This window comes from Bacillus rossius, assembly GCF_032445375.1.
Source record: "Bacillus rossius redtenbacheri isolate Brsri chromosome 9 unlocalized genomic scaffold, Brsri_v3 Brsri_v3_scf9_1, whole genome shotgun sequence".
NCBI lineage: Eukaryota > Metazoa > Arthropoda > Insecta > Phasmatodea > Bacillidae > Bacillus > Bacillus rossius.
The window spans coordinates 17,316,973-17,335,689 of record NW_026962012.1 but is presented as its reverse complement, the minus strand read 5'-3'; the positions used below and the strand labels follow the sequence as shown (position 1 = coordinate 17,335,689).

The 18,717-nt window shown below is 38.3% G+C and overlaps 1 protein-coding gene across 1 annotated transcript; it reads right to left on the bottom strand.

Annotated features, from left to right (window-relative positions):
* Positions 1-1,818: 1,818 nt before the first annotated feature.
* Positions 1,819-18,368, bottom strand: LOC134542641 (calcium load-activated calcium channel). Its single transcript, XM_063387045.1, has 5 exons — positions 18,223-18,368; positions 14,668-14,745; positions 7,904-8,078; positions 6,033-6,177; positions 1,819-2,027 (listed from the first exon to the last, which is right to left on the bottom strand). Exons 1-5 carry the CDS (start codon positions 18,281-18,283, stop codon positions 1,935-1,937), a joined length of 552 nt encoding a protein of 183 aa, XP_063243115.1. The 5' UTR covers positions 18,284-18,368; the 3' UTR covers positions 1,819-1,934.
* Positions 18,369-18,717: the final 349 nt, after the last annotated feature.

Genomic DNA, 18,717 nt, shown 5'->3' with positions numbered 1-18,717 from the left:
GTGTCGCTACTTCAAAGAAATTTTCGAAATAGGCCTATTAATCTGCCAAATCACAAAATTAAGAATAAAGAAATTTGAATTCTTAAATTCTTTTGTGCAGCTAGGAACAACTCCATGTACAAAAAAACGGGAAATGTGGGCATTACATTGTACATTTAGTTTGTTATGCTTTTTAGTGTATTACATTTTTTGCCTGTTATTTTTTTTACACAGTATTACAAAATTATTAACTCATCACTATTACCATCTCATTACCCTATTTTTGCTGTCGACAAAAACATTAAACTGTAACCTACCACTACTAATAACAAATTGGTTTAGTACTTTTACAATGGAATGTGTTAAAAATCGTCAGGAAAAAGGTCACTAAATATCATTTCCACAATTGAGGAGACAAACACTTTTTTTTTTTAAAAGAAAAAGTTAAATTTACCATAAAACTTCAGTAATGAATGGCACAAATGCAAAGCAGAGCATACAAAGAAACTATCTGCATCATTCAAAAAATCCTAATCAGTTTGTGCTCCCTGATGTATAATAGTTACTTGAGCTAAAAATTAAAACCTGCTAAAATTAAGAATTGCCTTTACAATAGCAGATATACCTAATGCTATACAATAATGTACGCAGCTGTGAAAGTTACATGTTTCTGTTAACATGTAGAACAATTAAATTCATCTAGTAATGGATGTTTCAATGATTTGCAGAAATTGTTTGTTTCTATTACTTAATTTACATTTCTGTATTACATGGTGTATTATCAGCATTATTTTAATTTTATTACAATTCACTTAAAAATTTTGTCCTATAACATAACCATAATTTTTTGTTTAGTTCTTGTGAGTAACTCACAGTTGTGCTTAAACTCTTCGAAAAAGTAAATATAATGTTAAATAGAACAGTAAACTGAGAAGACCTCAGTTACAGTTTTCTCACTCCAGGGCTGTTCCTAACTTACTGCCTTCCCCTTTGTCTTCCTCTTCTGCTTTTCCTGCTCACCTCCTCCATCGCTGCCTCACCTCTTTTTCCCTGCAGAAGTGTCCTGAGGCTCCCAGGAGCTTCATCCCCCCCCTCCCCCCAAATCATTCTGGGTGGCACCACCTCCCTGCTCAACCTATGTGAGCATGAAAGCAGAGTACTCAAGCCAGAAATTTGTCCGGTTCTTCTGGTATAAGAATTGTTATACTCAACTAAAAGAATTTCTAGTTAAATACAGCAAAACTTGCTTAACACATTCACAAAATTATTCCCTTCAACACTTCCATTTATCCTTAAGTAAAATTTTCCTATTTAAAACGTTTGCGTTTATATTATGCTTTCCGCATATAATGCTCAGCATTTAAGGACAAAAATCAATATATTAATGTTTGAGAATAATCTCTTGAACTATATTTATCGTTAAACTTTTAAAACATTTATTTCCAAACAGTAACACACATGACCATCTAAACCTTTGTCACACGCCGCACGCTGTTACGTTGGATTTTTTTTGACCAATTATCTGCTTGCATTCATATAGACTGTTAGGCTGTTCCATCTGTGCACCATTTCTCCTTGTTGACAAATACACAACAAACCACTAGCCATTTATTGACAGGTTGGTGTGATACGTGACACAACTGACACAGCAATTTGAGGAACAAAAAACAGTTTCATTGTTTGTTGAGCACTTTAGAAAAAATTTTTAATGGTGGACATTTTAACTTACGCATTTTGGTATGATTAAAGAATGTTGCAAAATTCACACTTAGGTTGAGAGGCAACTCTGTAAACCATATTGACTGGCAAACACAAAACTATTGAAAAAGAAAACGTGTGTTAGCACCCCACTTTCCATATTTTAATGTCACAATTAAAAACTTAACATGATAAATAAATCCAGAGTACAAACTCAACACAATAAATAAACGGGAGCACGATGGCTGCGAGAGCGTTCACTTGAACTGCTGAGGCGGAGGTCCGAATATGCTGCCGCTCTGCTTATTGGCCGTCCGTGACGGAGCAAATCCCAGCATCTTCTGTATGTTCTGCAACCAGACACAACTATAATACAGTCGGCACCCACACACTAGCATGCATGCATGCATGCTGCATGGTTAATTAAACTAGGAGGACGAAATGTATTGCAAATAAATCAAAGAATTATTGTCGATTGACATCGTCCTGGGCTGCGCCCTTCTCAGCCCGATGTGCCACCACCTCCCCCCTTACAAGCTGCGAGCCCCCTCCTTCCACCACCACCCTCTACGACCGTCCGCCGAAGTGTGTGTGTGCGTGCGTGTGTGTGTCGGCCCACGCCCGCCGGTGTGACGTCAGTGCTCCGCTCCCGAGAGTTGCCGAGCAAGGACGAACGGGCAGTGAGTCGCGAGCGCTGCGAGAGGAAGTATGTAGCTTCATGCAGGAGGTTTTGAGTGAGATAGGGGGACACGCGGGCTACGTCACGGCCCTGGGAACAGAGTAGCCGGGTCCACATGCCTGTTATACATGTGGTGGTGACGAACACTTCAACCCCCATTGCTGTAGCACAATGTAACACTTGCTTTTATGGAACAAAGATTCACATGTGTCAATTGTCTAAACAGCACAAGGACTGCAGGATATGCCTTTCAGTGCCTAATGTGGGAGGGGTAGTTGAATGCAAGCATTACAAGAATACTCATTTGCTTGCATCAATATTATTTTCTATAGTGTTAAAACCAGCCAGAGCAATGGTTAGAATTTCTTTGTCCAGCCAGTTTTTTTTTTACTCTCGGACCATTACGTGATACAGACTACTAGCTCTGAAAACTAAAAATGAAGGGTAGGTGTGAAACAAGAGAAATCAGTAAACATAATGCAGTGGATGTATGGAAAGAAAAAGAAGCCCCCTGCAGTTTGCTACAAACTAATTGATGAAATTGGTAAATGATTTAGAGTAACACGAAGGTGCAATCTGCAGTATTCATTCCCCTGCCTGATAAGCAGAAATAGAAGAAGTTAAGAAGGACTATTCATTCTGAACTCACCTGCCTGATAGACGTGATGCAGAACATTTAGAGAAAAATAAAAGTACCCACTCTACAGTCTGCACTCACCTGTCACATAAATATAATGCAGAGAACACAGAGTAAGATAAATGATCATTCTGCAGCATTCACTCTGCTACTAGATCACATAGTGCAGAGGGTGTAGAGGAAGATAAAGCAGTACTGTGCAGTCTGTGGTCACCTGCCGGATGGACAGAATATTGTTATGATGTAAAATTTTATTTGAAATGTTAATGATCTTTGTCTTTGCGCAGTGGTGCTATTCCGAGCCCGCTTGAGTGTCTGACGCGTGCTTGTGACACTCGGGTATTGTTTTTTTTCTTCTCGGCGTGGTAGTTTGCAAATGTTTTCGGTTTTCCTAGGACGGGTGGTGTGACTGCTGCCCGATGCATGGCCAGCTGTGGGCTGTTGTTGCGACACCGCGGCCTGGAACCGCCGGGAGCGTTGGCCGGCCTGGTTAGGATCGCTGCGTTGTTGTTCTGCACAGGCGTGCTCGCCTGTCGTGCTGGTGACAGTGTCGCAATCTGGCGTGAAGAATGCGAGTCTGGCAGCGCGGTGGAGAGGGGATAGCTTTGGTTGGCCGCATGGCTGTGTTGCAACCGCGACCGGGTTTTGCTTTCACGTTGATTGCTTGCGATACAATGACTTTGTGACTTGGAATTAATAAATGGGTCACCCAGGGTGGGCACGGGGGTTTTTACCTTTTTGTCTTTGGGGACCTTCAGAGCCTCCCTGGCTGGCTGCGGTGTGTCGCTGCCGCTTGAAGTAATGGCGAACTTGTAATTACTCTCACAACTCAGGGCTCTGCCCGAGCTATGTAATGCATGTTGATGCATTTGGAATCGTGTTAGGATAGTATAATTTCTGATTCTTTCCACGAGTGGAGGTAGTTTAGCATCCCGAAGTATTAAATTCCTTTATTTATTTCGTAAGAGCCTGAAGATGGGTCAAGTTGTTTGTGAAATTTATAAGTCTGGAATACACTGTGGTTGGGAAAAATGGAAATGTGGCGGCGGCCATGATGATAACACAAGTTTTTTTGTTTAGCTAGTTTTAGATGACTAAAACATTAATTTGCTTGAAGGTCAATACTCACAGTAAAAATAGAGTCAAGAGATATTGTACTTATCTGTTTTCAAAGATAAATTATTTTCTATTTATTGTGCGAAGGGTATGTTGCCGGATGATTAATTTTTTTCTTTTCAGTCACCACCCTACACACCCCCCCCCCTAAGGACAATCCAGTATCAGGTCTACCACTACCACCCCCCGCCCTATTATTTTTTTAGGTGACATTGTGCAATATCTTAACGGAGTTTCGAGTGCCTCCGTCATAATATTTTGATAACGATAGAGCAGTACTATGCAGTTTGCAGCAAGCTGTTGGATGTATTTGATGCAGAGGATGTAGAAGAAGATTAAGCAGTACTGTGCAGTGCAATTTCCTGCTGGATGGACATGATGCAGAGGATGTAGAGGAAGATGAAGCGGGACAATTTGTTGCACTCACTTGCTAGATGGATGTGGTGCAGATGATGTAGAAGAAGATGAAAAAGTACTGTTACCAGCCAGAGGGCATTGTACAGAGGATGTAATGGAATATACTAGGGGGAACCCAAAAAACCCCCTGATTTTTGGTCATAAAAAGTTTTTATTACCTCTTTTTAAAAAATTCTTTCATTTACCTGAAGTATTCTCCATTAGATTCTCCATTCCCACTGTTTGAAGCACCTTTGGTACTCTTCAACTTTGATATCTTCCAGTGCCCCTTGAGAAACGGTTTTCACCATTTCCACATCATCAAAATGCTTCCTTTTAGATTTTTCTTCATTCTTGAAAACAGGAAATAGTCGCACAGTGCTAGGTCTGGCGAATGAGGAGGTTGGGGAACGATAAACCTACTCGAGAGGGCAAATAGCGGTTCACTCGTAAGGCTGTGTGTGCGGGGGCGTGTTGTTATGAAGGAACCAGTCACCGGATCGCCAAAGTTCCGGGCTTTTCCTCCACTCATCTTCTCGCAAACATCTGAAAACTTCCAAATAAAAGTGCTGGTTAACAGTCTGGCCAGGGGTAACAAATTCCCGGTGCACAATTCCACGAACATAAAATAGGACAATGATCGTCTTCTTAACATTCGACCTCACTTGTCTTGCTTTCTGGGTCATACGTGTAACACCAACTCTCATCATCTGTAATGACTTTCGTCAAAAAGTTTGGATCACTTTCAATCTCTTTTTTAAGTCCTATTTCAAATTCAATCAAATGTTTGTTTGAGAAGAAAAGGAACAAATTTAGCAGCAACACATCTCATTTGCAAATCCTCAGTCAAAATCAGCTGGCACAATCTCCAACTCACTCCTGTCTCTTCTGAAATTTCGTGAAACGACGATCCTCAATTTTTTGGCGGATATTTTCAATGTTTTCATCGTTTTGATATGTTGAAGGGCGCCCAGGACAAGAATGGCAAGAATGGTCTTCAACATTCATCTCACCACATTTAAAGCACCCAAATCACTAGAAAACTTGTATGCGGCTCCTAGCATCCTCCTTGAAAGCCAGTTGAATCATTTGGTAAGTTTTCGTTGCCAATTTTTCAAGCAGAAAACCAAATTTCAAACACACTCTTTGTTCAATTAAATCTGCCATAACGACTTGACAGGCGGAACATGAGAAAAGTAAAAAAAAAAAAAAAAAAACAATAGTACAATCAAACGTTAACCTACAAACTGATGCTGTCTGGGAAGCTGTTCAGTGAAGGTATAACCCCGTCTAGCAGGAGAACTCTCTACTAAGTCTACGAATGGTAGCACGCTCTCAGTCCTGTTTTTTTTTTTGGGTCCCCCCCTCGTATAGTAGGTCCGTGCAGTCTGCACCTTCCAGCTAGATGGACAGGGTGCACAGAATGTAGAGGAAGATGAAGCAGTACATTGTAGTTTGTACTCTTCTGGCGGATGGAGATGGTGTAGAGGAACATGTAGCAGTAAACACTGTGCAGTGTGCACTCACCTGCCGGATGGACATGGTGCAGAGAATGTACAGGAATATGAAGGAGCATTCTGTGTAGTCATCTCCGGGCAGGTTGCGGTGTGACAGTCCTTGTATCCACGAGATTGGCACAAATGGCAGTTGCGCTACCACACGCCCATCAAAGCTGCAATAAAAGATGACATCACATGGAGATAGGACTATCCACATGTAGAATTTCAATTCTAACATGTGTATAATGTAGTAAAACTCTGTTATGATGTTTTTCAAGGAGCTGTCTTCAAAAATATTCTTAGTTGTTTGAACCTTTATTAATGGAAAATAATTTTTTTTTCTTTCTCTTGCAAGTATAAATAAGAAAACTCACAAATGTTAAAGTTTTCTTATGATAACTAGGGCCAAAACCCATTATCAAAATTTAAATTTCTTATTGAAATAATTATTTATGGGTTTGAATAATAACGTATAAAAAACAAATTAAGGTTGTGTTTGATAACATTTCCGAAAGAGAATTTACACTTTGATCAACTATTCTAATTTTAGCCTTTAATCCCTCTTTTAATGACACCATATTAGCCATATTACTAGTAAATACATAATACTAACAAAAGTATACTTTATATCAACTTAAAATAAATTTAAATGGAAACTGTGACCCGAATTGAAGATGACACTATCGTAGCATACCTACAACTATTATTGCCATAGCAAACACTAACCACAAAATAGTGTAGGCTATCAAATATAGTGTTTCAAGTGGGAAAAACAGGCCTGGAAATTACGTTCACTATTCATTCTTCCCACTGGAGCTCAGCCTGACAGTCACGCTCTCTAATGCTCATTTCACACCACGCACCTCACTGACTCAGTTCCCAATGCTCCGATCTGCATACATGAAGCCAATCGCTTGTCGCCTACAATCCTCGCCAGTAGCGCTCCGAGGATTCGCCGGTGTCGCCAACAACCTCTCACTCCCTCACATCAGGTTGGCCTCCTCTCCGGAAAGATCACATAGCCATCTTAGGTGTATAGTAATCAAGCCTGACTTAATACTGAAAACTGTGAAAACAACGGCATCCTAGTTACGCCACTTCACATGATGGTGCTCTCGGAACATGCCCAACCCTCGAGACAAAGAGGCGCTGTATGTAGCAGAAGGGGAGGGATGTGTTCTGCCTGTGTCTAGGAGAAGATGCCTCCCCCCTCCCCTGCTGATTGGCCTGTCTCGTCTCTGCACTCTATACAGGCATCAACTTGACCAAACATCATGCCAACTAGCGCTGGCTGCATTTCCATACGCAGGGGCAGCGGAACAGATGAAGGTCGTAACTTTTGAAAATGTGTTTGAAAGAGAATTTTCCCATTGGACAACTTTGTATCTCTGTTTTATTAAATAATTGTAATATCCTAATGAATAATAGATTTAAACTTTGAAAAAATTTGTATTAAACGGGAAACAAAAGTTTTTGGGCTACTTCTTAAATGAAAAAAAAAAAAAAAAAAAAACATATCTTATGAAGAAAATGGCAGTCCCAAAACACATGACCGTATAGATGAAAAATTGTATTGTACCCGAGGCGGAACGATGCGCGGGTAAGTAAAAACGGCAGGCCTGATAGTTAAATTATTCACATGTATCAGTAAACTATGAACAGTACAATAAGTTGAAGACAATCCCTTGAAAAACATCTTAAGATTTGGCTTCCCCCTTACAACTTAACAGTGCTTCACTGTGTAGTTATTCAGTCTGATGGCTTCCAATAATGTAGACTTGGAAGTTTTGATTTGTAACTTTTTTGTTTACATTGTGAGTAAAACATGCTGGTGATGATTAAAACTTAAAAGTAAAACGTAAAGTGTTCTGTTCCTCTCCGAGATGGACATGTACTCACATGCTGTTGAACATGCTCAGGAGAGCTGTGAACGCAAAGCCAATGGCAAACATCGACTTCATCTTCACTAGCGACAGATCACGGTTGTTGTTCTTCAGCTTCTCTTCTTCCCGCTCTATCTTCTTCTTGTGCTGTTTGTCCAGCGAGTCTCCGTGGGCTTCTTTCCTCTTCTCCACTGCGAACAGAGAACGTTGCATCACTTTCAAACTGACGAAGCACCAGCAAAGTTATCGAAATCACAGCTACTTCATCTCTTATTCTACAACTTCTTGGGTCTATTGGATTGAAATGGAGCAACAGAACAAAATACAATGCCACTGGTAATTTTACTTGAATGACAGTAATTCCTGTTCACTAATCATAAACTAAACATTCCCAATACATCTTACACTTCCAATGGTAGTACATACAGCCAAACCTCTTTCATACAATCCTGAAGAGGCCAAATTTTGGGCACTTTGTAATAACGAGGTTTGTATTAAACAAACTTAAGTTAAAAATCACTTGAAATAAAAAAAAGTTAAGAATCAACAAGTTCGCATATAGAAATATATTTTAAACTGATGCTTAATGCATAACACTGTCACAATACAAATATATTTTTTAAATTATTTATACATATTAACATAATCCTAAAAATATACATAAGCAATCTGTCAAAAGAAATTAACACAAAATCAAATTACTCATCTCTGAACCAACATTTTCAATTTTAAAGCATACATAAATATATATTATACCTAGTCATTTTATAACTTTAGCTTAAAAAAAAAACTGAATTTTTGTCTGTACTATTTGCCTGTTCCACAGCACAAAGTTTGTCAAATGCCTTTAGTGTTTTTTGTTAGCATTAATGTTTGATAACACATTTTTTAATGTGGCTAAACAACTTGTAGCATCCTTCTTTGTAGGTAAGACACATTTTACCAGATCATCTTCACTTTCGTCACCGCCAGTTTCTTCATCAGCTTTGCCTGCAGTAGAATGAGACGCATCAACATGTGTCAGTTCATTCTCCGCAGGCATTGCAGACATTGCCATGTCATAATCCACTTGTACAGTCATACAGTCATGCGATGTCTCCTGAAACTGCAGGTGATCTTGAAGCTGACCCATCCTTCGACTTGCAAAAGGCATTGCTATGTAATTCGCGTTTTGTTGAATCAGAGATCCTTAAATCGGCAAGTTTGCTGCACACATTTCATAAAACCATTGTGGTAGACTTAGACTCTTACATTTAATTGTGTTTAGATTTGCACAATCGTTTTCTTGGCGATAACACGCAAGCTATCTCACATGCAGCTTAAAATGTTTTCTCCATTTTTTAAAATATTGTTGATTAATGACGACAATGGAATGACATAATATTTGGCAATTTCACTATTTGTTTTAATTCCTTTGTCTACTTTACTGACTATTTGCAAGTTTACTTGTAACACGAGTTCATTTCATTGAAGTTTCTGTCACTGTTCCATTAAAATAACATTAAATAATTTAGCACCTCACGTGTGAAAATCGGGTAACCTAACAATCACGCACATGTTTACAGGGGAAATAGATAAGATGTTTCACAGGCAACTGAAACCTCCCCACCCCCCTTATAAGCATACCTGGTCACCGCCACCCTGCCATCACCAGTTCTCAATTTTAAAATGTGTTCAAATTAAATTAAAAAAACATGTTATGAAAGCAGCTAGGAAAATATTTTAAGACTAACATTTTAAGATACTAAAAGTTTCTGGCATTAGCTTGCCAACATTTGAGAGGTTATAACTTCTCCGGTTCGTCTGTCCAAAATTAAAGCTTGGCAAGCTATGAAAGGAAAAAGGCCATTTCCCATCCGTTCATCAATAACGTGACCTCAAGCTAATCAGAAAACCTGGAAAATTCCATCTATCCATCAAAAGCTTTACATGCTGGTGTTGATCCAAAAGAAGGGGGTAATGGGAACAATTCCAACCCCATTCCCCCCCCCCCTCCCCCACCCTAGAGACCAACCCTTCCGAGCCACGGCTTAAGTTCTTCAGTTTTAAATCCTGAATGACAGTTCTTGAATTGAAAATATTTTGACAAAAGGTTTTTTATATATACATATATAAAATAAAATCAAAAATTTTTCAATTCAATTTTATATCATATCAAAAAATGACTAATTTTTTTTGGAAAGTCAAATTTTTTTTTAATATTGTCATTTTTATAAGGTGTTTGGATTTGCTAAAATTAATTTAAAAGTTAAATCCTTGCTAAGTTACAGTAATTTGTTTTAAGCGCTAAGGCTAAAATGTGCATTAATGTAGTTTTTAAGCTTTAATAACAAAGGCCAATGATAAAAAAGGTTCTTAATAATTTTACCTAAGTTATGTTTTTGGGTGTACCGAGACCAAAAATAATAATGAAAAAGTAGTATCACCAACCAATTTGTCACATTTTAATGTTCAAAATGTGAAAAGTTAAATTTACATCTAATAATTGTTATACATTTTATTACATTGAAACATTGAATAAAATAAAATGTTACCAGGTTGGCAGTTCTGGGAAATGGGGCAGCTGTTTGTTTTCTTCCAGTCAACAAAATCTCAATTTTCAGTGTTTAATCTATGTGCTCTAAGTATTCTTCATCATGGTTGTAAAAGTGTAAGTGTGAGTGTGTGTGTGTATGCCTATCTCTCTCTCTCTCTCTCGTCGCTTATATACCCGTGACATCCTTCTCGAAGGGACGAGAGCGGCTGTGAAGTGTTGCGTCACCCCGGGCCGACCCTACGCCAAAACACCCAGAACAGTGACGCTTAATCACGCCACTACTCTTGGTGGCCCAGGCCGCTAAAGGTAATCATAGCCCGAGGCGGAACGATGCGCGGGGAGCGGAGGGGGGTGGGTAGCGAGGACCCTTGTAATCCGGCCAGGCATGCGTGGCATGTCTTACGTCAATGGACGGTGCCTGACGTCAGTGGCCGCCAGCCCACTCTGAACCTGACATGCATCGCGTCTTGTCTCTTGCGTTCGTAACAGTATTCAAGAGGTATATGTTGTTGTGAATAAAAATTCTAGCCTAATTAAATAAAAGTACAGTTAAGTTGTGCCTATCTTAAAATATATTGGATGTCATTTTCTAAGAGAACTGTGGGTGATAGAAAAAAAACTGATACCAGACATACTTTCAGCACCCAAAAATACATAGGTTTAGATATATTTGTTTAAAAAGTTTTTACAATTTTTTTTGTTTGTTTGCCTGTGTAATTAATATCTTGGCAACTTGATGTGTTTGGGGGATTCGGTGTTGGATACTAGAACAATTAATGGGCACCACGTCTGAGGGAAATGGACCCAGCAGAGACTGTCCTCTGGACATGACGTCGCCCGTGTGGGGACATGACTCGAATCCCTCTTAGCGCAACTAGCAATAACATCTGAACCTGGCTGGCTCTCAGCAACTGGCATGCTATAAGAATAAGAGATAATGAAGTCTGCTCTTATTAGCCGTCCACACACCAGTTTGCAATAACACGTGCACTCACAAACGCACAAGCATTGCCGTACTGAGGTATAATACGTGCCACCACATGTCCCTTGTACAAATAATTACAAATAAAAGTAGAACTGTAAAAATTCCGAATGGCGCAAGTGGTTTATGGGTTGGCTAGAACCATCTCTGGTTGGTCATTAGTTTTGCCTTGTTGTCTGAACTCGGGCTAGCAGATTACTATACAATTAATTAAAGAGCCAAGCCCCCGAGGTAAGCTTCGAGGATAGATAAAGAAATTAATACGACCGAAGTGACGAAGATCAGTTACAGAAAAAGATGAAGTCCTCGGAGTGCTGGAAGCGTCTTACCTCGAGTGACGATGAGAAGTGACAGGGACAAGATATGGTGGCCGATGCCGCATGTCAATGCGTCTGACGGCAAGTTGAAAAAGCCGTTGGCGTGCCGTTAACGTATTACTATTAAACAGAATTAAACTTCTAAAGTTATGACACAATTATTCCAGCCTCAAAAATATATAGTGAATTTAAGTATTAAGATTACAGTTCAAAAATAATTAAAAATTGGATGGCCTTTGACAAGTTCGGGTGCATTACTGCAAAGTTGTAACTTAATAAACGTAAACACGTAGAGTGTTTGCGGGATCCTGAAATATAAAGTGCACTTGGGGATAAAATAAAAAGATTTACAACATTATTTATTATTAAATAAGGGAACGAGGCACTGGTTCTACTGTGCCTTCTTGCAGTAGTTTGTGGTATTTGTGGCGTGCTGTTTAAACACGTCACATGCATGTTGCTGGGGGGGGGGGGGGGGGAGAGGTATGGTGTGCTGAGGCTAGGAGGGTGTGAGGGGTGGTGGCATATCGGACTCTGTGGGGGCGAAGCAGCCCCAGACTTGGTCAAACATTCCCAACACAGATGTGCATTTCCACTTCGAGACAGACAAAGTAATAGTAAATTGAGGCGGTATTGACAGCGATAGCAGTGATGATAGTGCACTCTCGTCTGCAAAGGAAATGGATGGCATCGCAGAACTTGCCGAGGGTAAATAAAAAATCTAAATCACCAAGTCAATGTTTCTTGTTATTCTGCCTGGGACAAACTTAGTAATTAGTATCTGGTCTACAAGTTCATTTAAATAAATTTTAATGTTCTTTAAAAAAAGCTGCAGAGTAACCAAAAATATTTATTTTAGAGGAAATATAACTATATTTACCTTATTAAAATAATAGGATCATTATACAGAGTAATTATAAAGTCTGTGAAACATTTCAAAAAATTGGTACAGTGAAATTGCTAAGAATTATGTAACAAATTATATACCACGTGAAAAAAAAACTCTCAAAGTTTTTTTTTTCACCAGTTATAAATGTTCTATGTGTCCACCTTGCGTCACACAACACACATCTAATCGATAGTCCAATTCTCTGCCCATACCCGAGCAGAATATCAGGAGTGATGGTAAGAGCAGCTGCTATGATGCGGTGTCTCAATTTATTCGTCAAGGTTCTGTGGTAGAGGTGGAACATAAACACTATCCTTAACAAGAAAAAATCACAAGGTGTCAAGTCCGGTGATCGTGGTGGCCTCGGGAGTAGTACTTGGTCAGCGGCCGCCCCACGGCCCATCCAGCGATGTGGCAACGTCTCATTCAGATAATCTCGTACCACATTGTGGTAATGAGGTGGAGCACCATCTTGTTGGAATATGAAGTCCCTGCTATCAGCTTCAAGTTGTGGCATAAGCCACAATTGCAGCATGTCGAGGTACGTGATATAAGTGACAGTTCTCTCAGCGAAGAAGAAGGGGCCATAAACTGTCTTGTTTGACATGGCACAGAATACGTTAACTTTTGGCGAATCTCGGACGTGTTCGAGAGTTGCATGTGGATTCTCTGTCCCCCATATGCGTGTGTTGTGTCGGTTGACTCTTCCTGAGAAATGAAAAGTGGCTTCGTCACTGAAGATTAATTTGCTTGCAAAGTCATCGTCTTCAAGACGGTTCTGCATGGCAATGCAGAACTGCAGTCGGAGCAATTTGTCATCGTGGCTGATGGCTTGCAGAAGCTGCAATTTGTATGGCTTCACTCTTAATCGCTTACGAAGAATTTTCCACACTGTTGGCTGAGGGATGTTCAATTCTGCACTAGCCCGATAAGTTGACTTCTTGGGACTCCGCACCATCACGTACTGTACACAATCCACTGTCTGTTGTGACACGCCTGGCCGACCCGACAGTTTTGCGTTGCACAAACAGCCGTCTTCCTCAAATTTCTTGTACCACTTTATTATGCTATTGTAAACTGGTGATGTTTTGTTAAACTTGCCACGGAAAGCTCTTTGGACACTCACTACCGATTCGCTACGGGCGTATTCAAGCACACAAAAGGCATTCTCTGCCTGGTTCGCAGCCATTTTCAGCAACTACATGCACTAGCACCCCAGTCAGTTGATTTTTAAAATAGCTTTTTGGCGCTACATTTAAAGTTACATTCAAAAAATTTTTGAGAGTTCTTCTTTCATGCGGTAAATAATTTGTTCTTGACCAGTCCAGCGAAGCCCCCGCCGTTAAGGAGCCCGCCTCGTCAGGGGCGTATGTGTGTTAGTGAGGCGGGATGATAAGCGCGACGCTCGCTGGCGCTTTTAGCGCTGTGTCTCCTCTGGACTGCAGTCTTCTCGTCGTCACAGGACAACTGTGAAATTTGAGCGGTGGTCGTAACATTATATTGCGGGGAAATCAAGATAAAGGTGCAATGCAAGTCCCTTGAGTTCTTTCAAGAATCTGTACCGGTTGTTTTATGCCTAAAAATTACTCTGAAAACTTGCGTTTTAGCCATTTTAACTGTTCTAAAAATACAGTTTAAAACCTTAATCCGAAATCAAAAGTACTTTTCGGCCCTCATCTAACTCTTAAATGCTTTTCGTAAGCAGACCCCACTTGGATATCTTGAGTAGTTATGAAATAGCGTTGTTTTTCCTGAAGCTCTGCGCACCGCGTGTGTGCCCGAGTGGGCGGAGCCCTTAAGAGCTCATGCTCGATCTTGTTATTCGATGTGAACACTTCATGGCCAAGTTTCCTCCCCCAGTGGCAGCAGCGCCCGATGCATCCCTTCGGGGCAGCCGGTGAAGCCCCTGCTCCCAGTTCGCTACAGACAGGACTAGGAATAAGTAAACAGAAGGCAAAGGAGACAGGCTGATAAAGGAAGTGTGAACAACTTTCACTGATTCAATACATAGAACTAAAGAAGTGAGTTAATTGTCAGAAACTTATCAAAAACTTACATTTTTTGCTCTGCCTTTCCACTTCAGCCTTTAGTTTCTGATACTTCTCAGTCCTGTACACCATCACCCAAGTGAGACCTGGAAAACATATCAATTTATAACAACAAAATATGTCACTGAGTGAAAAATGGCTTAGCATATAACATGTGACAAACATATACATAAAATATGCAATCATTCAGTCAAAATAATTATGTAAAAACCGTTTTAAGTCGGGATTTAAATGGGATTTTTAAAATGCTGTAACTATTAAATAATGATTAAATGAGCTCGTATTAAGAAGTGTAAAACCTAGTTATTCACATATTTTTATTGTTACCAGCAGTCAGGTAAACTATTTTAGTTCAACAATAATACAAATGCATACCTGCTAACTTACTCTGGAATCCAGGACCATTATTTAAATTTATTTTGTTTTTGAGCTGCATCAGTTTCATCATAACTAAATAGTAAATACAGCAAGTAAGCTGCTACTGTGTCACATGGTAGTACACTGATTATGACTATCAATGTATACAGTGTTGCAACTATTGCATTCACTTCTTTTCATCGCAATCACAAAGGAGCGTTAGTGCTTTTTTTTTATAGTCCACAGTGATAGACATTTATTCATTTTTTCTCACAACTGGTACAGAACACATCCAATTTTTTTTTTTAATTTCAAAAATAGTCTTGTGTTTTTAATCATCTATGTGACTTTTACCAATACATTTGTGAGAGTAATGAAATAATTTTGAATACTTGTTGTGTGTTTAAAACTCAGATTTTTGTTCAAGTTTGTAACTATGTGATCTCAGGGTAGTTATATTATACAAATTATTTACTTTAAAAGAAATGTTGGTATATGACAAACTCATGAGGTATGCTATGTTAAATATTTGTCACTAATTGAATAGTAATTATTTTGAAGTATTAGTTTTCAAAATAAAATCAAATACAAAAAAAAAAAATTTGGTTGTCTTTAAAGTCGGTTTACGGACGATAGTTTAACGTGACAACGTCATAACAAAACATTGATGAAATGATTGATCCAAAAGAAAAGGAAATATAATATTCGGCTTGAGACTGAGCCGTAATAGGTTTTTGCAACCAAACCATTTAGGCATTATAATTTTATATTCTTTGAGGAAGAATTTTTTTTTTTAAATTTTTCTATCTTTTGTATGATAAAATCTACCTCTGCATACTTTTATGAATAAAATTGAATCACTTTTATTGAATTATCACTATTTTGTATGGATACAAAGGAGTGAAGTGAAATGTACAATTTAATTAATAAATTTACTTTTATTTGCATTCATTGATTCAAATATATTTATTACTTTTGAAATGTTGCGTGCGCCGTATTTATTTTTACAAGTACAAAAAAAAATCCGCAGCGGCCGGAATTCGAACCGACAACCTTTGGATTAGAAGTTAGCCTTGCTGACCGCTCGGCCATGAGACCATACTCGCAAAGTATTAGTTTCAGATTATATATATATATATATATATATATATATATATATATATATATATATATATATATATATATATATATATATATAAATTTTGTTCACGGTAGGGGAATAATATTATTTCGTTTTCATAACACGATCTTATAACAAATACGCATCCCAAATACACCAAACTTATTTATAATGTGTTACAATATTTTTTAAAACATTGTGCAAAAGATCCCGGGTGTAATTTGAATTATTATGTGTAACTGTAAAACACCATTGTTGGTTCAAAACGTATTTGAATATTCAACATTACTTTTAAATAACCGTACCGATTGTGCTGAAAATCGGTGGAAGATCGTTAAATTACATAATATTAATAATTCAAACGACGAAAATATGATTGAAAAGTCAAATTGATGTTTATTCCAATCGAGTGGAAGTGAGATGCTACGCATGTGTACAATGAGCATGAAGAGAAATGCCACGCATGCGTACAATGAGCAAACAGGACATATCCGTAGTGGGACATCCGTTGTGGGACACTTTTTCATGCGTGCAGCCGGCGTTCATCGATTTATTAGACGTTGTCACGTCAGAAAAATTGTATTTCACAAATCCTTTCTTACTTGTTCTAATATTTTTATGTCCCTCCCTGTCATTTTTGAGGAAAGCTGTTTACAAGCACAGTAGGGGATTAACGCATGGCAACATGTCACGTATCGTAAAAAAGGAATAATTTTGTTACAAACACATAATGCATAATGACAATACTTTTTTATGTCAGGTAACGTGCAATCGTACATAACTAGTCATCGCTTCGCGTCTCCATACTACTAAAAAAAATCCCTGTGAAGGGTTGATGCCTGGGTTTGGATGCATATAGGGCCACTAGCACTTTTTTTGTATTTTTTTTTTTTAAATTTTTATTTACCATCCTCTGTATAAAAAAATCCAAATCCAAAATATACAAGTAATTATACATTGTGAGCGACATGATCAAGTTGCTACGCTAAAGCACAATGGCGGCACCACATCACTGCACAGATTACTTACTGCAATCTATAAACTGTAATTTCTCAAAAAAAAAAAAAAAAAAAAAGTTTTCAGGGTAAATAGAGGAATGCTTTCATGTTGGAAAAAAAAATTATTCTATTAAGGAAAAGCCACGACATTAGAATTTTCCCATTTTGTTTTACATTTTTTTCTAAAATTTACTCTTTAGATCCTAAATTTAATTTCATAATTAACATTTCACTTAATATTTAAACTTGAGTATTCACTCTCTCTATGAATTTACGTAAGAAATTGCTAGCTATCTACCTATATTGGGCCGATTTTAAAACATATCAAGCTATTTGAGTTCCCACCCACTGGTAATAATTTCCCTGGTCTTAATAGCCTTCCCTACTATCAAACTGTTCCATGTATTCTATGAAAAAATTAAAAAGCCTTATAGAGGGTTGGTTAAAAAATATTGGTAGTAACTTCCTAAAACTAATTTTTTGTAATATTAAAATTATTTTTTCTAAAAGAGTGCTATTAATTTTTTCTTCCTTGCATGTTTTCAAATGATTAATTAAGCGGTCATTGTGATACCTTAATAAGTTTTCAGAAGTTAACAATTTTAATGATTGGTTAGGTGTATATATTTCAAATACTATGATACAGTGAGAATGGTTGGCTTGGTTAGGTTAGCTATTTTTACAATACTTAGTGTTGACAGTTGGCTAGTTAGGTTAGGTTCATACCTATTAAAATATTTAAATTAGTGTTGTTTATTAGGTTTATGTTAGTTAGATAAAAAATTACTGCAACATAATTTTAATGATTGATTTGGAATTTCCAATTGAAACGTTGCTAATTTACCAACAAACTATCCTTACTATTTTATATTACCCAATTATGTTCTAGCTAACATAACCTAAACATTTTCACAATTTTAGACTTTATGTAAATGTACCTAACTTAAGTTTATTACTTGTAAAACCCGGTAAACAACTTGAGTAACACAGAATAATTAAAAAACATGCTAGAAGTAAAAACATTTTTTGGAAATTTTATTTATTTTTTAACAGAAATGAAGTTCTCATAAAGTTAACCAAACACCAACCTTCTCCTAATAGAGCTGTACAAATTGAAATAAATAATATCAACAACGTGTCTGCCCACATTTTCAAAAATAATAAAGTTTCAAAGCAAAGCACTACAGATTTCCCCGGACTTCCCTACACACGTAGAGTATAATACACTATCGAGTACGGATGGGGAATATTTACTGTTGCGACGAATTTGTCGCGGCGACTGCCGTATCGCAGTCGCGATTTGTAGCTGCAAGTCGCAGGGCCAGGCCACAACCACAAAGCAAGGAGCCACAACCCGCGACAGCGAAAATGTTACGTCATGTCTATCTAACCTCAAGCAGCGCCAGGCGTGTCGCGGTTCGCGTGTCTCTCTAGCGACACGCCGGCCCCGGCGCTGATCGTCCAGCAATACATGCGTCACACGAGCGTGGTCACTCTAGTTTATCGCACCCACGTAGGGCACTGGTCAGGTTTTGTGTTTTCAACATTATTTTTTATTAATGTGCAGAGTTATTTAAAAATTC